At 43.9% G+C, this 21,596-nt stretch overlaps 3 protein-coding genes across 3 annotated transcripts; 1 reads left to right on the plus strand and 2 right to left on the minus strand.

The window, feature by feature from the left end:
• Positions 1–396: 396 nt before the first annotated feature.
• LOC141798223 (claudin-1-like) lies at positions 397–2,833 on the minus strand. The gene is made up of 5 exons (XM_074680057.1): positions 2,491–2,833; positions 2,244–2,408; positions 959–1,040; positions 754–867; positions 397–493 (listed from the first exon to the last, which is right to left on the minus strand). The coding sequence occupies exons 1-5, from the start codon at positions 2,705–2,707 to the stop codon at positions 397–399; spliced, it is 675 nt and encodes a 224-aa protein (XP_074536158.1). The 5' UTR covers positions 2,708–2,833.
• Positions 2,834–5,040: 2,207 nt separating this feature from the next.
• Positions 5,041–8,939, minus strand: parlb (presenilin associated, rhomboid-like b). The gene is made up of 10 exons (XM_074679635.1): positions 8,775–8,939; positions 6,929–7,124; positions 6,724–6,864; positions 6,573–6,621; positions 6,341–6,436; positions 6,090–6,239; positions 5,916–5,986; positions 5,728–5,829; positions 5,540–5,637; positions 5,041–5,422 (listed from the first exon to the last, which is right to left on the minus strand). The coding sequence occupies exons 1-10, from the start codon at positions 8,849–8,851 to the stop codon at positions 5,299–5,301; spliced, it is 1,104 nt and encodes a 367-aa protein (XP_074535736.1). The 5' UTR covers positions 8,852–8,939; the 3' UTR covers positions 5,041–5,298.
• Positions 8,940–9,969: 1,030 nt separating this feature from the next.
• Positions 9,970–20,213, plus strand: LOC141797929 (nucleotidyltransferase MB21D2). The gene is made up of 2 exons (XM_074679634.1): positions 9,970–10,308; positions 14,779–20,213. The coding sequence occupies exons 1-2, from the start codon at positions 10,062–10,064 to the stop codon at positions 16,041–16,043; spliced, it is 1,512 nt and encodes a 503-aa protein (XP_074535735.1). The 5' UTR covers positions 9,970–10,061; the 3' UTR covers positions 16,044–20,213.
• Positions 20,214–21,596: the final 1,383 nt, after the last annotated feature.

Below are 21,596 nucleotides of genomic sequence, written 5' to 3' on the forward strand. Positions count from 1 at the left end.
ATCACAGATTGTTGAGCATCATAAACTGACACTAACCAATCAGAAACATCCTGATCTGTGCTTTGATCTCTGGAGGAACATTCCGGAATGTTAGCTCTAGTCGCTGGCAGCATTTTAGCTTGTCATTTCTGATAGCATACCCAGGATATTCGACTTTATCCACCAAAATAAAAGCCTTGACTTCTCACACTTCCTGTCTCCCTTCAAAATAAAATCTGTTTGATTGATGAGAAGAGAGACGAAACACTCACAGGTTTACATTTATTTACAACACCCTCAAACACAAAGAATTACTGGTGAACTGATCTGGATCGGATTGGAGAGTGAACTATGACATCATGAGTACAAAAGCTTCAGGATAAACTCCTCCCCCTGGACGTGGAGCGGCGGCGGCGGTCAGACGTACGCTTTGGCGCTGCTGCTGTCGGAGGCCGGAGCTGCTCTGTAGATGTTCTGTCCTCGGCTGGTGGAGGTGAAGCTGTAGGAAAACTGTCTGCAGGACGGAGAGAGATGGAGACACTCAGACTGTGAGAATATCTGTGGGAATAATCCGTCTTAATCCTAATCTGTCGCTCGTCAGAAACTGAATCAGACATTTTCTAAATGAATGAACAAGGAGCAGCTGACTGACTCAGCCTGCAGCACTGAGACCACAGCCACCAGGCTGCTGAATCCTGACTGTGAAGCTCCAGCGCTCTCCTGTGGATGAACCCCAGAACTACACACGTCTGACAAACCCCTCTCTTTGTTTACCCTGTAGGGGGCGCTAGGGGAGGTCTCCTATAGGAGCAGCAGAGCATGGATCCTCCCAGAAGAGCCAGACAGGAGGCGGACCAGCCCAGGTACAGACCAGAACCCAGCTCGAACCTGCAGCAGCAACACACACTTAGTGGGCAACACACACACACACACACAGAGTATGCAATACACACACACACACACACACACACGCACTGACCTGACACCTCCGTAGAGCGGGTTGTAGAAGTCTTGGATGACTCTGGCAGCGTACCAGGAGACTGCAGTCAGAGTGAAGACACCTGAACAGGTAACAAAACTGCTTAGCTTAGCTTAGCTTAGCTTAGTATTAAGAGCAGTAAAAGCTGCTGTGACCCTGCTAAAGACTGAGAACATGAGGAAATAACAAGATCAAAAAATTGTCATAAACTTCTTTTCTTCACATAAAAACCAGAAAAGGAGAAACAGCTAGCTTCAAAAAGTTTTAAACAATAAAACTGTGAAAACAAAGAAATTAGCATAATTAGTTTAGGGTGTAAAAACAGCCAGAAAAAGGTCAAATTTCAGGTTAGCAGCTATTTTAGCATTGCATCAAGATCAGAAAGGTTGATACAGCAGCTTGGTTTAGCACAGTAGCTAACCTATGCTAAAAATTTTCCACTTTTTTAGCCATAGCTAGGCTAAGCTAGCTGTTTATCCATGAAATAAAGGAAGTCTAAGCTAAACTAAGGCAGCTGTTTCTTACGTATATAAACATTTTGAAACAGCTAGCCAAGACTATTTTAGTATAAGGACTGTGATCAGTTGATGACAGCTAGCTTAGCTTTGTTTAAAAACTACAATCTATCAGAGACAACTAGCTCAGATTATTTTGAAGACTAATCAGCTAGCCTGGCTAAGCATGAAGACCAGAATCAATGGGAACACCTAGCTTGAATTTCCTTGACTTAGTATGAAGACTTTAATCTTCAAGCAACAACTAGCTTAGCTTTATTCAGGGACTAAAATCTATCAGAAGCAACGAGCTTAGCTTTTTTCAAAGACGAAGATTAAGAGAAAACAGTTAGCCTAGCTTAGCATCATTACCAGATTCAGTGGAAAACACCTAGATTAGCTGAAAGTCTGCAATCAGCTATTTTGCTAACGATAATCACTGAAAAAAAGAGCGTAGCGTAGCAATAAGACTGGATTCAGATAGAAACACTGACCTTAGCTGTCCACTGACCCAAATCAGTGTGAATATGCTAGCTTAGCTTAGCATTTAGCCTGGAACCAGAGCGATAAAACAGGTTAAGCTTTGCCTCAAAAACATGCAGAAACAGCTTGATTAGCTTAGCATAGATGATTGGAATAGAGGGAAACACCTAGCCTAGCTCTGTCTGAGGTAACCCGGGACATTTTTGTTTGTTGAAAACTTTTTTCTTCAGTGCTCTGATCGACCCCTCCATCACCGCTGAAAAAAAAAGAGTTTTTCATAGTTTGAAACACTCCCTGATTTCACAAACCGGACAGGATGAACAGGATCCCTCCGGTCAGAACCATCTGGTTCTTGACCTGCTCTGAGGTTCTCCCGATCTTGGTGCACTTCAGTCCAAACACAGAGACGATGATGGAGGCCAGACCGACCAGCAGGGACAGGATCATCAGAGCTCTGCAGGTCTGCAGGTGGACTAAATACCAGGATGTAAAAATAAAAACATTTACTTCTTCAACTTTCCCGCTCCGTGTGTCCCATGATCCCCCAGTCCTCACCTGGCAGACCCAGCACCGTCTTGAACTTGCTGCACTGAGTGGCGCCTGTGGACGTGGCAGCGCAGCTCATCCACAGACCCTCAAACGTCCACTGAGACGTGGTGACCGACTCCACCTGACTCCTCACCTTCCACACCTTAGAGGAGGTACAGCTGGACTGCACACACCAGGACAGCACCCCCAGGAACAGACCCACCACCTGCAGGCCCACCGCCATGATGCTCAAAGACCCCGAACACACCAAACAGGACTGGGAAGACCCGGGTACACCTGGAAACACCTGGGAACATGGGCAAACAGGAAATTGGGTTTATTGTAAGTCTCCACCACTTCCTGTGTGACCTCACCAACATCCCATGTGGCCTAAAATTACATTTTAAAGTGACGACCCTAAATCCCAAAATGCAATTCCTCAAGTGTCCACTAGTGGCTAGATTAAGGGTTAAAGGGAGGGAGATTTAGGGGGTGTGGCCTGTTTGAGTGACAGCTCTAAGTTGCTTGATGTCTGCTAGGTTTCTCCAAATGCTATATTTCAGCTACTGTCTCTTTGAGACCTTTCCTTTAGCGTACTGTCTCTTTAAGAGCCTTCAAAGCACTCATGAACTCAGTGTTCTGGAAGCTAACATTCCGGAATGTTCCAAAAATCACTGGATGGAGCAGGTTGTCTTTGATTGGTTGGTGTTAGTTTACGATGCTCTTATAAAAACATTCACCAATCAGTGATGTCACAGATTGAGACTTTTTATTCCAGTTCAATAAAACTCTTCTATCTTTCCAATGACTTTATCCTGTTTGGTGACTCTGACTACAAATGTTTAGCTAGCTAGTGAATTAGCCATGGTAGCAAACTGCTCAGCATATGCTAACTCCCCATTCCTCTTTAGCTCCACCCCCTCAATCAAACATGGCTGCTTCTGGCTCTCGAAAACCATGGAGGCAGGTATGAAACCAAAGGCTGATGATGTAAATGGTTTAATCTGTAAAAACACTGAGCTACAAACTCGCTGCTCTGTTAACGCGTAAAATTAAAACTCTAAAATCTAACAGACTACGTTTCCCTACCGTCGGCTCAGTTTCAGAGTCTGAAGTGAAGTTTCTGTGTCTCCTCTCTCCTGCCGTGTGTCCGCTGTGGTTCAGTGATGTGGACAGTCTCTGTGAACCTGATCGGATCCTCTGAGGTCTGCCGGTCTGAGGGGTCGATGAACTCAAACCGCGGCTGAGCACACAGAAATATTGACTCAGGAGCATCCCGGAGTTTCACTACTGGCTCTGTTAGCGGGGGTCCTCAAAGTACCCCGACCCACCTGGAAAACTCCTCTTAATGCATCTGAAGTCCTGCTAAAGGTTTTTATCTGCACAAGGCTACAACAACAGGAGTTAAGACTAATCACTTTGACAACAGGGGGCGCCAAATCCTGCACACTTTGAATACTGTTAGTGAATATTAAAGTAGTGCTCTGTGTGTGTGTGTGGACTCTGAACTGTTTCCCTGTTTATCAAACTGACTCCATGACTGCAGGTCACTGTTTACAGCTCAGAAGCCTTCAGCTCGCCCGGGTCTGGAGTATCTTACCGTCCTCTTGCCTCCACAGGGGGTTCAGGTCCAAGCTCACCACCATGAGCTGGATTTCCACCACAGGACTCCCAGCATCTGAACTGAGGTCTGAATTTAGTTTTGGAGGTTACATTTATCCCTGCAGTGAAACAAAGCACCACCAAAACCAGCACAGGCTTAAGATCCTCCATGCTAACTGGCTAACAGGCTAGCTGCAGTGCTACATGGCGGTTCGGTCCAGTTCGTCTCAGTTTGACACGCATTTTGTGGCGTTTCTTTTGACTAAAACTGTGGCACTTTCCCAGATTACCGACCCATTTTTTGATACCCTTCTGTTTGGGTGCCAGACAATTTCGATCTGACCCCAGAGGTGGGGCTAGAAACACTGCAATCCTTTGATAGGTCAAAAGAATGGTCACTTCCTGTTGTGTTTCTCCTGGCGGCACACAGCCTTTCTCTGAAACAAGGCTTGTTGACTGTCGCGTTTTTCTTCTTCATTGGATTTATTAGCTGGGGTACACTGTGTCACGCTGCTATGGCGTAACACTATTATGTAACTGACGCAGCTATCGGCACCTGGCTCACACGGTGCCTACCACAAGGGGGCAGGATTGGCTGTGGAAACACAAACAGGATCAGACTTCACTAATCTGACTCGTGTACTGATCCACACCACTTGGTGAAAACTGGGCTTTGCTGCCCTCTACTGGTCTTGAGCCGTTTTCCATGATCTGCCTGGGTCCCTAGCCCCATGGTCATGTTTTAACAGATCAACAGGTTTTATCTCACAGCATGAAGCTTCTTAAGAGCTGAAAACGTCCACCTCAGCTCTTTTTCTCTTCATTTCTGTCGTGTTTTCAGACTCTTAGAGAGAAGACCTGTATCCATCAGGGTCAAAACCAGAACTTCTGGTGGACTCGTGCTGCAGGATGAAACTTGCTTCACTCTGCGGCGTTTTAAGAACAGGCCTCTTTAGAAAGTGTTTCAGACGTTTATTGTCTCCACAGTGAAGTGAAACATGGTTAAAACAGTAAAGCTTTAATCTTTCTGCGACAAAGTCAAACAAAAACAGACAAAAACAAACCTTCACTCCTTCGTCTCCATCTTTTTATAAATATCAACTTCAAAGATTATTTCTGAGCCGCGTCCTCTGGTCCTGACGAGCAGTGCAGCGTTTTTCAGTTCTCTGCACCTCTGTACATTTTATACATCTTTACAGGGTTTTTCCCATCAGCCCCGGCGTCTGGAGAGCCCTACACAGCGCCTCCTCGGTCACCTCCTCCACCCGGTCCTCCTCGGGTTCTCAGGTCGTGCCAAAGCTTCACGAAAGGTTCCCGGTTCTTCCAGATCAACTCGTGACCGGACAGGATGTACCAGCTGCAGGCAGAGAGGAAGACCACGTAAACACAAGAGGAGGAGGAAGAGGAAAATGTAGGAGTTCAGGGATTGGATGGTCAGAGGATAGAAGAATCTGATTGGTTGAAACAGACTCACATTCCAAACAGAGCTCCTCCTAAATGAGCTGCGTGGTCAAAAAACTTCCATCCCAACAACACGCCTGCCGTGTCCATGGCCAGGATGGCCTTCAGGGCCTGGAGGGAGAGGACGGTCAGAGTGAGGACAGACAGACAGACAGACAGAGAGACAGGTGAGACATGTGAACCAGGTGGAGGCGCTCTCACGTTTCCAGCGGTGAAGGTGAACATGGGGAGGAAGATGATGGCGAGTTTGGCTTCGGGCATCTTGGTGCAGACAGCGGCGAGGATGGTCATGATGGCTCCGGACTGGAAACACACAAACAAAACTCTTTTTACTCCGATACACACACTCCGTTTCCTGCTTCATGGTGAAAAATCTGAGTTTGACTCACGGCTCCCAGAGACGGACCAAACCTCCCGCTGGAGATCTTATACACATAACTGACGAAGGAAGAGACGACACCTGAACGCAACACGAGGGGAATTAAAACCTGGCACATCCTGTTTAATGAGCACGAAGTGTTACCATGTGTTTGATGAAGAGTGTGTGTATTAGTTTGAAGTACCTGCGGACAGGTAGACGGCCATGAACTGCTCCCGGCCGAACATGGAGACGGCGCTGCTGGAGAAGCTCCAGAGGACGTACATGTTAGCCGCCATGTGGAAGAACGAGAAGTGACTGAAGGTGGAGAGGAGCATGGGAGAGCACAGAGTCCCTGCAGGACACACACACACCATCATTCTTCAAGATGTGTTCAATGAACCTAGGAAAATTCAATGCTAATTGAGTGATCTCTTTATGATTGGCTGGACTCACTGGAGGCGGGGTCAGCTGTGAAGTATTTGATCATGGAGCGCTGCAGAGACGGTATCCTCCAACAGCAGAACACAGCCAAGTTAACAGCAATGATCCCTGGGAAAAAAACACAAAACACGTGAAGAAACAGAAGCTTCTGGAAACATGTGGACGTAAGTTCCCTGTGCCCCCGCCCTCTGAACAGACTGTGCACGCCACCGCTAAGGAGGTCAGAGGTGTTTGTATCTCTCACCTGCCACCGTCCTCTGACCCTCGCTCAAGCTGTGCCACCACTGGTTAACCTGGAACACAAACACCCAATCAGAGAGTGGACATACAAAGCTTTCCTCTCCTCACCTGAGCAGACTAAAGGTTGTGATGTCACAGGTGAGACTCCTCCTCACCTCTTTGCGGAAGTCCCCTCGTTTCTGCGGCCGCAGCTTCTCCAGCCAATCAGCTCTGATCTCGTCGAAGTAGCTCTGCACCCGGGACTTGAGGGACTCGTACTGCCAGATGGCCGCCGAGCCGAAGGAGCAGCCTGTAAACTGACATGGAGTTAGCGCCTGCCTGTGACATCACCGATGATGTCACAGTCACAGTAAAACCTACCCCCACGGTGAAGACGAGCGGTTTGAGGAGCCGGCCAAACTCTCTGGTGGGGCCGGGGGGAGTGGAGGTCCGCCGATGGACCATGGGCTCAGAGGTCTCTGTGTGGGGGGGGCCCAGCTCCTCCTCCACCTTCTTGGGTTCTGGTTTCCTGGTAGCTTTCCTGAAGCCGCATCTCTGCTGGAAGCTGTGAGGCCACCTAATGGACGATGGGAGAACTTCATCATTAGACAAGACAGACACGGATTCAGCTTTAGCTAGGCCTGTCACGACAATCAATAAATCGATTAACCAAACGATAAATAAAAATGTCCTTGGTTAGTTTGCCAGCCTGGATAAACTGACACGTGCATGCATGTTTGTTTTCCTCCTCTCTTTCCACCAAAGAGGCTGAATGAGAAGATGGCTCACTACGTCTGTCTTTCCTAACATCCGGGTGCATAGGTTCTATAGCGGATTTATAGCGCAGTGAGCATCTGTCAAAAATGCGATCTTTGGGGTGAAGACGGGGCTGATCGCGTACACACGGAGAGAGCTGAAGCGAGCGTCCTGAGGGGTAAGGAGGAAACACACGCTAATATGAGTGATGGCACCAAAGATACGGTTCTTAAGCCGCCTGCCACAGTCCCAGTGTGGGAATATTTTGTTTTTTATCAGAATGAACAAAGTGTGAGCTCATGAACACCAACGAGCTGATATGTCGCATTTGTTTGAAAATAGTGGCGACGAAGAAGAAGAAGGGGAGGTGCAGTGGAGCCTTGTTCTTTGACAATCCGCTCTTACTGAGGCTTTTTGTCTGCAAAGTAAATAGAAATAAAAGCACCAAATGGTGGTTTTGATTAGTATTAATTATTTTCATTGACATGTACTTTTTTCTAAAAGAGAGTCCATTTCATTTTCATTGTATTTTTTTTTCTCTTTCTTGTTTGTTATTTTTTTTATATTTTTAGTTTAATTTATTTTATCTAAAACATCATGACCTTTTAATTACAGTTAAATACTCTTAAGAAATTAAAGTTTCTTGCTTTTGATATAGTTTACTCACTTTATTATCCCATTTATCATAATTACATCAATGAAAAAAAAACAAAATAATATTGACAATAATATCGTTTATCTGCAATAATATTTTTGAAAATTTGTTATCGTGACAGGCCTAGCGTCAGCTTAATGACAGTTAGCAGTTAGCATAGACATGAGAACAGCCTGAGGACATACTGGACCCCGAACACCTCTGATCAGGAACAGCGAAGCAGGCTCGTGTTAAGAGATCTGGGTCCAACTTGCTCACCCTGCCAGGATTCCAATTCACTTAACCAACAGTTCCTCTACCTAGTTAAATTAAAACATTGTATGATCTCTCCCCTCATTTTTCGACCCTAAGCAGGGTTTTAATGTGAGTTTGACCAACTGGAATATATGATAGTAAATATCTAAACAAAAATAGTAAAAATCCATGACGATGTTTTCAGGGCAGTTTACATATTTTTTGCACAGTGAAAACAGAAGAGGAAGTGGAAAAAAAGCAACAAATCAGGTGAAAAGATCCATATTTAATCCACATTTCAAAAATCAAACAGACTTTGTTTCCCTTAAATTTGTAGAGTGAACGTTAAAGGGTTAATATAAATCTTACAGCCTGTGGTTCCTCTGTGTAACAACATTCAAACTGAGCTCAGTGAAGATCATTAGGACACAAACAAACAGCAGTTAGCTCAGTTAGCTTCACGGCTAGCGGCTACAGTTAAAGTAACCGTCCCGAGAGGCTAACGGGGCTAGCTTTATTCAGCGGAGGTCTGTCCGTCTACTACCCGGGACAGGACGTCTCCCTCCAGGTGCACTGACTGACCTGCCTCCTCTCACGGAGCTCCGTGAAACCTCCTCTCCGGTTAGTCTGATCAGGACGGAGCAGACTCTCCACGCCATACCGGAGCCCAGTGACTGACCTCCGGCAGGTCGTTCACTTCCAGGTCCAGATTGAGCTACAGCGACGCTCAGAGGACAGAGAGGGGTACTGCAGCACATTTAACAAACAAAGTGATACACCCGAGTGAAGATAGCGAAACCGACGCTGAGCACGACTCCAGTTAATGATTTTCAAAATAAAATACACATCAAGCGAAAACAACCACAAAATCAGTCTAACAATTTTATCCTCTTAAAACTATGATTGAATCTGATCAGTACCTTAAACGGAAATAGCTTATTTGTGTTTCCAAAAATGTAAAAAAAATAATAATTGTTTTGCCTCCATAAAATATTTATCAAGAGTAGCTTCACACCAAAGTTAGTACTGTAAAATGAAAAGTGCTGTAAAAATTATAAAAGGTTATAAAAAATAAAAAGATTAATCATTATTATTATTATTATTATTATTGAAACTATAGAGTGAAAAACATTTACCTTCAATAAAAGAAGAAGAATGAAATGAGGCTTTCTGTGAGCCATCCAACTGAAACTGTTTTGTCCATGTAAATGTACCTGAATCAACCAATCAGTTAAACTTTGTGCATATGACACTTTTTATATAATAAGACTCATAAGGTGCTGCTCTAAAATTTACAAATAAGTTTTTAAAGAGCTGATAAAAATTAAGTGAATAGCTAAAAATGATAACAAATCGAATTACATTATAAATACATAAATACATTATAATAAAATGACTTTAAAATAGATTCAAATTGGCACTTTTTGGAAAAATAAATAAATATATAAAAACTCGGTTTAAAGGTTTAAAGTGGGACTTTTTTTTTTTTTTGCATGGGTATTTCCTTAAAATGGTATGACACATCCAGATTTTATAACAAATCTTCTTTTGACCCTTTGGGCCTCTTTGTGACGCATATAAAAATATCAATTAAGATCAACAATTATTTTTCGTGATATTAGGACTTAATTTACCTGGAAGTTTTAAGTAAAACACTGAATGTGTTTTCCACAAGAGACAATTTAAATCTGATTATTTACCTCATTACTTCAGCAGCACATTTATTTTGAAGGCGGTGTCCAGCGGAAGTGTAGCAGTTGTTTCCGGTGGTTGTGATTCTGGGAGTTTACCTCGGTTCGGATCGGCTCAGAACCGACCAGCAGCGGTAGTACCAGCCGTAGTGGACCTGTGTGTGACCGCGGAGGACGGATGGCGGCCCCTGCTCTCTCCAGTCGGGCTGGATCGGCGGGCAGCCTCGGGAACAGCCCCACCATGGCCGCCGGGAGGCTCCCGCACGGAGGAGGCGTCGGGCCCGAGCTCGACTTCAGGTCGGCGGCCCGCATGGAGGACCTGAACCGACTCATCCAGGAGTTCAGCAAGCACGACCAGCGGGAGTACGACGACCAGCGGGCTCTGGAGATCCACACGGCGAAGGACTTCATCTTCTCCATGCTCGGTAAGAAAAACACACACACCCATCAAAGTGACTCACCGTTATCTAACGGGATACACACCGGACTGAGGAGCCTGGTCCTCGGTGTGTCTTCCCCGGTACAGAGGGCTGCTATCCGGGGGATGCTAACCGTGAGCCTCCGGGCTCCACCTGCTCTCACACACCGCACCTTCACTGTAAATAACCAGAAACATCTGCGTTAATTTAAACAGTGTAAGAGGTCGGTTTAATTAAATAAACATGAAAACACCTGCTTCACTGTTTATATATAAAACCTCATTAACAGAAAAAATAAAACGTAAACACTTAAATTATTAGTTAGTATTTTCCTGATTCTATATGATAAAAAGGAAATAACTACTTCATAGAGTGACAAGAAATGTCCTTTAGTGTAACTTTTAAAGTCTCATCTTCGCTTTAAAAATTATTAAGATGTCAGTTTTAGTATTTTGTTGGAACAATTTCACCTTACTTTGATTAAATGGTAATTTTTACTTAATGTTTAGTGTCAAATAAAAAAAACCTGCAGTTGAAATTGTGACCTGTAAATCTAAAAGTCACAGTTTCACTGTTAACAGCTGAAGTTTACAGTTTAACTGTAATATCAGAAAAATAGCTGAAAATGTTTTATATGTTTCTCTGGTTTAGTGTTATTCATGTTAGGAAAATAGGATTCATCAGAGATTTACTGTAATATTTCAAGTCTTAGTTTTACTGTAAAGATAATAAACATCAGTTTTATAGTTAATTTGAAAATTAATTTCACTGTAAATAATTGATAACACGCCCTGCGATTGACTGGCGACCAGTCCAGGGTGTACCCTGCCTCTCGCCCAATGATTGCTGGGATAGGCTCCAGCCACCCGCGACCCTACACAGGATAAGCGGTATAGAAAATGAATGAATGAATGAATAATTGATAACACATGCCTTATGGTTAAATTCAAATTAAAACACGAGCTCAACTTTAGAGTAGTTAAAATGGAAATTTCAAAAGTCTGAGCTTTTTCTTTTTAGAGTCTCATCTTCACTGTAAAAATGATTAATATGTCAGTTTTAGCATTATATTTGATAAATTTTGCCTTACCTTAATTAATATGGTAAAATTTACTTTATGTTTAATTTCAAATAATAAACATGCACTTCAAGAGCAGTTACAATTGTGACTTTAAAAAATCTCGGCCTCACTTTGAATGTAAAAGTCACAGTTTCACTGTTAAACTACTGAGTTGGTTGTTTAACTGTTATTTTAGAAAAATGGTTGGAAGTGAAGTGTTTTTCTGATTCTGTGTAATTCATGTTGGGAAAAATAAGATTCATCTGAGATTTACTGTGGTATTTCAAGTCTCAGTTTTGCTGTAAAAATGAAAAAAACATCAGTTTTGTAGTTCATTTAAAAGATAACTTCACTGTAAATAATTTGATAACATGCCTCATGATTGAATTCAAATTAAAACATGAGCTTTATTTTAGAGCAGTTAAGATGGAAAACTCAAAAGTCTCAGCTTCACTGTTAAGATGTCAGTCATTTCCCAGTTTCACTGTAAATATCTCAAAATTTCTGCTCCTCTTTGCATCAAATACAGCTTTTCTGAGTGTTAAGATATTACAAACATTAGCTGTGATTATGTTTTTATTTCCAACTTGCTCTACCTGTAAACAGCTCAGGTGAGACGCTGCCCCTGCTAGGAGCCTCACAGTGATACACCTGGGGGTTTGAGATTGAACATAATGTTTCCAGCCCTGTTCTTTTGGGGTTTGTGAGTGGAAACACGACAACAGGTCACTCCTGCTTTAATTACACTCTGTCAGCCGCAGTGGTCGACGTGTCGTGATCAGGACTGAGCCCGAGCAGAGGAGGAGGAAACGTGGAGGATGAGCTGAAAGGAAAGTGAGGTTTATCAGGGTAAATGCTTCCTGTTGGAACATTTCATTATGACGCTGGACGTCCTCCAAGATCTGAAAATAGTTGAACACAGCATCCTGTAAACACACAGAAACACACTGCAGGACAAGTCCATCTGACTGACCCACACAGCTCAGCTCGCTGCAGCAGCAGACTAAAGAAGAGCCAACAGATTCCTTTTGTTTAGAAGGAGATTTTCTTGAACGCGTCTTGATGTGGACAGAATAGTCAGATCCCTTCTGCTCTGCACGCAAGAATAGTTCCCTGAAATGAACAAACAGGAGCCACCAAAGCTCCTGATGTTTTCACAGCTTGTGTCTCTGCTCACAGAAAGAAAGTCAGACGTTTCAGTCGTTTGGAGAAACTGAAACTGTAACATCTGAACCTCAGGTTGTCACTTAAAGTGATACTCCGGGATGGAGCAAGTTGGGTCCTATCACAAGGTTTGAGGCAGAAATTACCCCTACTGCAGTGCTTTTGTGCAGCAGAAGCCCAGGGCGCTCACACCAAACACCCCCTCCCTGCTCCTCTGCCGGTTTCCTCTGCACTCAGACGGGGCCATATTTTACTTGACCAAAAACACAAATAAACGGACTCCCACTGAAAAAATCTGATATCGGTCTGCATTCACGCTTTATTTAGAGAATTTTCAGCGCGTTACCTTCACACAAAAACACCGCTAAATAAGGCTCTAGTTTTTATCGAATCTCTTCGTCCTGGCAGACTACCTGCGTTTGTTTATATCTGGCACACTGCGCGCGGACTGATACACTAAGTGGCGAGCGTCTCGTAGCCAGCTGTGGCTCTGCAGCGGAGGTAGCGCCGTTTTACGACACGATGACTTTAAGAGAGGTTCATCTTCCAGAAACATAAGCCCTGGTTCCCCCGGGCCATTCATTTCCTTTGACTGAAACAGGGACAGGTCCCCAAATAACAGACCTTTACCGTCCTACTTTTTTGTACCCGTCGGTTGGGGTGCCAGACATACTGATCCGACTCCAAAAGGTGGAGCTAGAAACACTGCAGTACGTTAATTGGTCATTGTCGTCCCGCTTAGTGGCAGGTTGCAGGTAATTTACAGCTATCCTAATTTTGCCGAATGCCAGAGCTGTGATGCATGAATTCAGCGTAGGGAAGATTGAGCAGGACAGGAAGTGGTGCATAGAAACTACCTAAAACACCCAGTATCTTTCAGAATAAAACAAACCATGTCCAGACCTGATGGTATTTATCTTGACTACAACAACAGACGAAGAAGTTCTTCCAGTGTGGCGTTCATGTGTGGCTCCGTTAGCCAAGTCTGTGAATAGCATGATGCTACTCTGCCTTCCTGTATACCCTCTGTTGCTGGGTTAGCACAGCTAGCTCGTCCATCTTATTGGAGATAGATCTTACGTTCCCAATAACAATGGATGGAAGGACAGGTCCATGTCGTCACTTCTTAGCTCCTTTCTCTTCACCTCCTTCTCCTCACCTTGTGGGAAACATCCGGCCTTGCACCAGTTGGCACTGACATGCGATAGGCTGCTAACAGCTGATTTCACATGTAAACAATGCAGCCATGGTTACATGTAGGATCTCCAGACAAACACAGGAGAAAAAGTAGTAAAAATATCACTGAAGACTGAGTTGCTGCAACAGGCAGCCACAACCAACAGGGCGGTGCTTAGCAACAATGTTAAGTTGTGACATTTTAATACTCACAAAGTTAAACTTAGTTAGTCTTTTGGGACAAAATCTAAGCTAAAGCGTGGGGAATTTCAAGTAAAGGAAGTAATGCTAACGCATCAGTATAACCGAGCGCTCTGAGTTCCCCCACCTCGAGAAGTTGGTGATGAAATGATAAAATAAGGTGTGGGGATGTATCAGTGGCAAAAACTGCTGGTGGTTAATTGGTCGGATTTACTTTCACTGGGCTAGACTCGTGGATCTGAAGCCGACACAGGTCAGAGTATTCACAGAAGGAGCTGAATCATTTCCTGCTTAAACTCCAGGGGGATAAACAAACGGACACAAGCTCTAAATGTACAAAAACGAGTCTCCCTCGCACAGATCCGTCCCTGACCTCTCGGCTCAAACTGAGTCTGAGAAACACTGAAAACAAACAGAGCCTGTCCACTCCAATACAGCACAGGAATGCAGACATCAGCCAGGAAGTGTGTGTGTGAGTGTGAGTGTGTGTTTTCACTTCACTATTGGTTCAGCAGAGCAGAAAACCAGTCCAGACCGATCTAGTCCGACTGTTGATGCTGAACCCGGTAACCTGTCCGGACTGACACCCTCTGAATGCGAACAAAGAGGAGCTTAAAACAAACCCAGAGCAGAGAATAAGTGAGACACCTCCCAGTTTGTGTCAGACTGTGAAGGACATAAAGGCAGCACAAAGACCCTGTCAGACCAGGGACCACTTGGAACCAGTCCTGGGTCTGATTCTTGTAAAGCAACAACAGGGAACACATCGTGCTTCCATCTGATCGTTTGGACAATCAGTGTTCCCGTTAAGTCCGGAGCTCATAAAGTTTGTTGTGTTCTGCTCTAGTTCTTCACAAATCTTTTTCTCTTTTCAGGAATGGTTCAGAAGTTGGACCAGAAGCTCCCGGTGGCCAACGAGTACCTCCTCCTGTCAGGTGGCGTGAGGGAGGGCGTCGTGGACATGGACCTGGACGAGCTCAGCGTCTACGCTCGTGGCACAGACTACGACATGGACTTCACCCTCCTCGTCCCGGCGCTTAAACTCCACGACCGAAACCAGCCGGTGACCCTGGACATGAGACACTCGGCATTGGGACACTCCTGGCTCAGCCTGCGCCTCTTTGACGAAGGAACCATCAACAAGTGGAAGGACTGCTGCACCATCGTGGACCACATCAACGGGACCACCAACTACTTCTTCTCCCCAACGCTGGTGGCGGACTGGTTCTACCAGTCCATCTCTCTGGTGCTGCTGGAGGTGCAGAAGAAGCCGCAGAGAGGGATGCCCAGGGTGGAGAAGGTGGAGAGGAACGGCACCATCATCTCCGTCATCCTGGGCGTGGGGAGCAGCCGGATGCTCTACGACATCGTCCCCGTGGTGTCCTTCAAAGGCTGGCCGGCTGTCGCTCAGAGCTGGTTGATGGAGAACCACTTCTGGGACGGGAAGATCACCGAGGAGGAGGTGATCAGCGGCTTCTACCTCGTCCCCGCCTGCTCCTACAAAGGCCGCAAGGAGAACGAGTGGCGCCTGTCGTTTGCTCGCAGCGAGGTGCAGCTGAAGAAGTGCATCTCGTCCAGCCTGATGCAGGCGTACCAGGCCTGCAAGGCCATCATCATCAAGCTGCTGTCCCGCCCCAAAGCCATCAGCCCCTACCACCTGCGCAGCATCATGCTGTGGGCCTGCGACCGCCTGCCCGCCAACTACCTGTCCCAGGACGACTTCTCCGCCCACTTCCTGCTGGGATTGATCGACGACCTGCAGCACTGCCTCGTCAACAAGATGTGCCCCAACTACTTCATCCCTCAGTGCAACATGCTGGAGCACCTGTCGGACGAGACCGCCATGCTGCACGCCCGCAAACTCTCCTCGGTCCGCTCGGACCCCGCCGAGCACCTCCGCACTACCATCGAGCACGCCAAGGCTGCCAACCGGCTGACGGTGGACCTGCAGTGGCGAGGCAGCTCCAACAACCTGCCATCGCCACAGTCGGACGCGGGAGGCGAGAATCAGCCCGACGACCGGCTCGCCAAGAAGCTGCAGCAGCTGGTCACGGAGAACCCCGGGAAGTCCATCTCAGTCTTTATCAACCCGGACGACGTCACGAGGCCGCACTTCCGCATCGACGACAAGTTCTTCTGAAAGTGACAGACCTCCTCTCCTTCCTCCCTCACACCCCGCCCCCTCTGAAACTTTATTTTGTACATTTTTTATGTTGAAGTGCAGTGATCGTCTAGTTGTGTCTGCCACGATTTTTTATTTTCTTAGTTTTATTTTTCTATTCCTCGGCCCCTCGTCCCTCCTGGTTCACTGTGTGCCCTGTGTTTTTTACCTGCTGATTGCCTTTTAAACAGACACCTGGAGAGCAGCAGGTGGCTTTTACAGCAGAAGAAGAGTCTGAACCACCTGAAGATCCTGCACGAGGGTTGATCCACTATCAGGGAAATGATGACGGGACACTCTTGAGAGGCTCGCTGATGAAGCTGGAGGCCTGTAGTCGTCTCGTAACCACGGAGAAAGATTCAGATGTTTCGTAGAAAGTTAGATTTTTGAATCACTAACTCACGATCGAACGATGGAGCGGCAGATTGATTTCGAAGCTCCTTGCTCTCATCGGTTGTAGATCCAACTCTTGGCTCTTAGAAACACTCCTGTAGACCAAACAGATCTGGTTTCATGAGATACTCTCTGAGGCGTTGTCAGATTAAGGGCTAGTCTCCCAGATGGTATCTCATGAGAGGATCTTTGATGAGATATTTTGAAGTGGCCGTCTCAAACCGTCTGTCTGAGGTGGGTCCATCCCTGTGAAGAATGTCTCCGCCCTCTAGGGGGCGATGGTACTAACGTCTTAGAAACTAACTGTAAATAGAAGCAAACTGACTGGATGTGTAGACAGAGAACTAGAGACTGATGATAACGTGTGGACTACTTTTTCGTCTAATTTTGCACAGAATGTAAAAAAAAAAGAGCACCACTCTTTCCTCTCGATGGTGGACGTTGTGTTCGTCCTGATTCTGAAACGATGTGTCATATCAGTGGATGGTGACACGACTGACTGAAGACTGGTCATACTGCAGCGTTTAAATGTGTCTATTAACCGGTGGAAAAACGCCGAGTACACGGTGGTGCCGCTGTAGCGCGAGGAGCCAGGTTGACTCACGAGGCTTCAGAGGGAGACGGTTTCTCCTGGCATCGATTTCTCTGCAGCAGCTGAACAGATTCCAGCTCAGCCTCTAAAACATCCGTCTCTAGCTCTTCTTCTGCGGTTTGAAGTGAGAAGACGGCTCGCTCGACGCTCATTTTTATTCCTAAACCTCAGCTGTCCTCACCACAAAGAGGAGAGACTTAAAGAGGGGTATTAGGCTTATTTTCAGGCTGTTTGTCGTCTTTTTTGGAAAATTTAGTGCGACCCTACAGAGCTCAAAATAATCTCAGATTAATGTCATATAAAATCTGCCTTTCAGACTCTGGCTACAGTGGCCCTGAAGTGCAAAACACAACAATAAGCTAAACACATAAGAGAACAGAGAACTGGACAACAAAAATAATTTGTCATACTTTTTTTTTCTTCTTTGCTTATGTTTTGTTTTTAATTATCACATTTTAATTTTTGTTGTCAGGTTTATTTTTTAATGTTTTTTCTTTTTTGAAGCATTCCCTTATTTTTTTTTTGTATTATATTTTCTTGTTTGTTGCTTTTTTGCTTGTTACAGCATTCTCTGTTTTATTGCCAAGTATTCTTTTTTGACCAATTTTAATTGTTTGAAGTTGTTTTTTGTTTTATTGGCACTTTCTTTTTTTTGTTGTCCTTTTTTCGATGTTCCAGTTTTAATAATCATATTTTTCTTTTTTTAACTTTATTTTATTATTTATTTTTTCTAAGGTGTCATGTTTTGCACTGAAGGGTCACCGCATTTGTCTGAAATAGTTTATTTCAGCTACTTGCTCTACTCTTGAAAACACCCTGAAACCTAGCACTCCAGCAACCTCCTCTGCTGTTGCCATGCTCCAGAGTTGTTGGTGAGCTCACTGCAATTTTTTTTTATATTAAACAACAAATTAAAAAAAATATGGCTCTGAATCTGATATAAAAAATATTTAAAAGAAACAGAGAAATGTTTTTTTACACTTTTTTTTTTTTTTTTTGAAATGTCGTTTTGCACTGAAGGGTCACCGTATTCGTCTGACATAGTTCATTCCAGCTACTTGCTCTACTCTTAAAAAACACCTTGAATCCTAGCACTCCAGCAACCTCCTCTGCTGTTGCCATGCTCCAGAGTTGTTGCCAGTTAGCTCACTGCAAATTTTTTTGATACAGAGCAACAAATCAAAAAATATGAATCTGAATCTGATCAAAAAATATTTAAAAGAAACAGAGGAATGTTTTTTTCACACTCTTATTTTAAGTATTTTTTTTTTATTATTTTTCTTTTTTTTTTAATGTAATTTTTAACACTGAAACGCCACAGTGTTTGTCTGAAATAGTTCATTCCAGCTGCTGCCTCTCCATAAAACACCCCTGAACCCAGCACTCCAGCAACCTCATCTGCTGTTGCCATGCTCCAGAGTTGTTGTCAGTTAGCTAACTGCAATATTTTTATAATACAGAACAACAAATTTAAAAATATGGCTCTGAATCTGACCTAAAAATATTTAAAAGAAACAGAAAAATGCTTTTCTACACTCCTTTTTTTTATTTTATTTTTTTAAGATGTCGTGTTTTGCACTCAAGGGCCACTGTATTTGTCTGAAATAGTTTATTTCGGCTGCTGCTTCTCTTGAACACACCCCTGAACCTAGCACTCCAGCAACCTCCTCTGCTGCTGCCATGCTCCAGAGTTGTCAGTGAGCTCACTGCAAATTTTTTTTAATACAGAACAACAAATTTTAAAAAATTGCTCTGAATCTGATCAAAAAATATTTGAAAGAAACAGAAAAATGCTTTTTAAGGCATTTCACCAATTAGTGATGTCACAAATTGAGCTAATCTCGTGAAGCTCTCGCAAAAAGTCTAGTGAACTGAATGCTCATGGCCCAAAAGTGGGAAGTTTTTAGCTTTGTTTTGATCTGCTTAAAGTCTTAAACCAGCCTGTTTTTTCCAGCCTCGTCATCCTGTCCCTGAAGGCATCTCGCAGCTTCACTGTGTACTCCGGGCGTGTCGTCCACAGTTTAACACTCAGGTTAATCTGCTGTGCTACGACCGTTGAAGAGTGGTCTTCAGACATGATATCACTCCATCTCCTTCCACTCCTGTTGCTGTCACTTTATTTTCACGGTTTGATCGGCGTTTGTGGCGTTTTATTTTTCTGTACACTCCTCTCTCATGTGTTTGGTGTTTCCCTTCCTGCTGCTTTATTTGTGTTTTCAGCTGTCGGGGGATAATCTCTCCCTCCGTTTACCCGGCTCAGGATGAGAAATTCAGCGCTTTTTAAAACGCTCTGACTCAGATTCATGCTGAGCGGGATCATTTCGAGTCACTGGATGACAAATTCTGTAACAGAGACGCTGAATCTAATTTAACATTTCAGCGCTGACATTCACCGATACCAATCACTCGACATCAACACGGGGAAAAACACGCCTGTGTCACTTTATCTTCACTTCTCTTACCTACAATCTCCTTTTTTTAATTTCTCACCCTTAAATTTTATGTTCCTCACCTTCTCCAGCTCTCATGGAGCTATGATTGTCATGTGGCAAAGCATCATGGGAGTTGTAGTCATCCTGAGTCGGTTAAACTCATAATGAGGCGTTTTTATTGTTCCTGTGTTTTCAAACATCTCCAGAAAAATGCCAAAAAAACCTGCAGTCATCCGACCGGCCATGTGATCTCCATGTCCTCATCCTCAAGTGCAATTAGTGAACACACACACACACACACACACACACACATATTCATATACATACATATGACGTAGCATGAAGCTGAGACACACTCCAGCTCTGTTAAACGGTTTGCATCACAGACCCTAAATCCTGACACACACACACACACACACACACACTCCGAGGTTTTTCACACCATCAAAGTGCCACACACACTCCTGCTTTGCGGAAATGTAATCAGTGTGTTTGTCTCCATGACCTTTGACCTTACTCGTCTGTGTGCGTCCGTCCGTTCTGAACCTCTGGACTGTGAGTGGGTCTCTTTCTGTATCTGCTGCTCTGCTTTACGCTGACGATGGTTTCTTTATATGCAACATTCACTGGGACGAGTTCAGGCTTCAGACGGCAGCTCCTCCTCCCCGTCGACGAAGGTTCTCACTTTATTCACTGTACAGGTAGAGTCATCATAAAGTCTTTTAACCAGAAGCTTCCACGTCTCCTGACTCCTTTCAGTCGTCTCTGTGTGAACTCTCTCTCATTTTTAAACATTTATATATTTATTTGTCTTAAAATGTAAAACCAGATGAAATACTACAAAGCTGGTCACTAGAATGCAGTTACCTTGAATTATTATGAATAAAAAACACACCTTTAAAGTTAGGGGTTGGTACATTTCATATTTGAAAAGATACGGTACCAATACACCTTACCTGGCAATGGGTATCAGTACTCACCCGTTCTAGCTTTTGGTACTTTTGTGTGTGTTGATACAAATCAAATTATCAATTTGAATAAAATTTCAAAGTTTCTCAGTGTATCATATTTATTTCCTAGAAAATAAACGTAACGCTGTATTCTTGTCCAGCATGAAAAATCACCATTTAATGAATGTGTTGTTAAAAACTAAAACACAAAAATTAGAATTTTTACTACTGAAAGTATTCATTACAATCTCTTTAATAGACCCTTTTAGACCCTCAGCTCATCATTGACCTGAAAATATTTTTTTTAAATAAACTTTAGTTTATATTACAGGGTGTCCGCGGGTTCTTAAAAAGTATCAAAAGTTGATAAATCAATAGTGGGAAAATTAAGGCCCTAGAATTGAAAAGTCTCAATCCTGATGTTATGAGGTATTAAACTTTATTAGTATTCTACCTTTGACTCCAAACGTATCCATGAATATTTATTTTCCTCCTTGCGACTGTTACAAACTAACCTGACACGCCAAACAGACAGTTTCATATATCCACCACGGAAATAGTCCATCTGGTTTGAAAATGTTTTCAGGGGCTGAACGTTCAAAAGTAACCACACCTGGTGATTGGACGATCGTTCTGCTCGTCACACTCATCACAGACCAGCGTGTGTTTGTTTTGGAACAAATCTTCTTTGTTCAAATCAACTTTTTACTGGATACAACGCGAGGGGATTAGGTATTTGTCAATACAGTTACGTAGCGCTGTTGTTTGAAACATGACAACAAGCTAAGTTGTAATTTCGTGAGGCGCGGGCTATACGTAGCGCTAGCAGCCCAACATATCTGTAGGCTAATGTGACAACAAACTCAGTTTGTACAGTAGTTTAGTAGCCGTCCATATGTAGCGCCGATAAGCTAATAACACACTTGGGCGCATGTCCTGAATTTCGATAATGATGAAATAAATTCTTGTTTTTTTTCCTGCACGTTGGCCTTGGTAATGGGAATGTCAATTAACCTGCCCTAAGTTTCATTTATTCTTTCAAGCTTCATTCCTTCTCAGCTTACCCAATTTATGTTAAAATGCAGACCATTATTGTCAAAGATCGGTTGCTAACAACAGCTTAAAATTGTGATAAGGTCTTAAGACTTTTTGAAAGGTTTTTTAA

Source organism: Halichoeres trimaculatus, unplaced genomic scaffold, assembly GCF_033239565.1.
Source record: "Halichoeres trimaculatus isolate MK-OKI-2021-1 unplaced genomic scaffold, fHalTri1.1 fHalTri1_scaffold_9, whole genome shotgun sequence".
Lineage (NCBI taxonomy): Eukaryota > Metazoa > Chordata > Actinopteri > Labriformes > Labridae > Halichoeres > Halichoeres trimaculatus.

Excerpts from the sequence above, each read along its gene's own strand:
- parlb (XM_074679635.1), bottom strand. The coding sequence starts at position 8,851 with ATGGCGTGGAGAGTCTGCTCCGTCCTGATCAGACTAACCGGAGAGGAG. Across the intron at positions 6,865-6,928 it reads CGCTCGTCTTCACCGTGGGG|TTTACAGGCTGCTCCTTCGG; the intron begins GTAGGTTTTACT and ends ACTCCATGTCAG. Across the intron at positions 6,622-6,723 it reads GAGGGGACTTCCGCAAAGAG|GTTAACCAGTGGTGGCACAG; the intron begins GTGAGGAGGAGT and ends TTTGTGTTCCAG.
- LOC141797929 (XM_074679634.1), top strand. The coding sequence starts at position 10,062 with ATGGCGGCCCCTGCTCTCTCCAGTCGGGCTGGATCGGCGGGCAGCCTC. Across the intron at positions 10,309-14,778 it reads CTTCATCTTCTCCATGCTCG|GAATGGTTCAGAAGTTGGAC; the intron begins GTAAGAAAAACA and ends TTCTCTTTTCAG.
- LOC141798223 (XM_074680057.1), bottom strand. The coding sequence starts at position 2,707 with ATGGCGGTGGGCCTGCAGGTGGTGGGTCTGTTCCTGGGGGTGCTGTCC. Across the intron at positions 2,409-2,490 it reads GACGGTGCTGGGTCTGCCAG|TCCACCTGCAGACCTGCAGA; the intron begins GTGAGGACTGGG and ends CCTGGTATTTAG. Across the intron at positions 494-753 it reads CCCCTAGCGCCCCCTACAGG|ACAGTTTTCCTACAGCTTCA; the intron begins GTAAACAAAGAG and ends TCCGTCCTGCAG.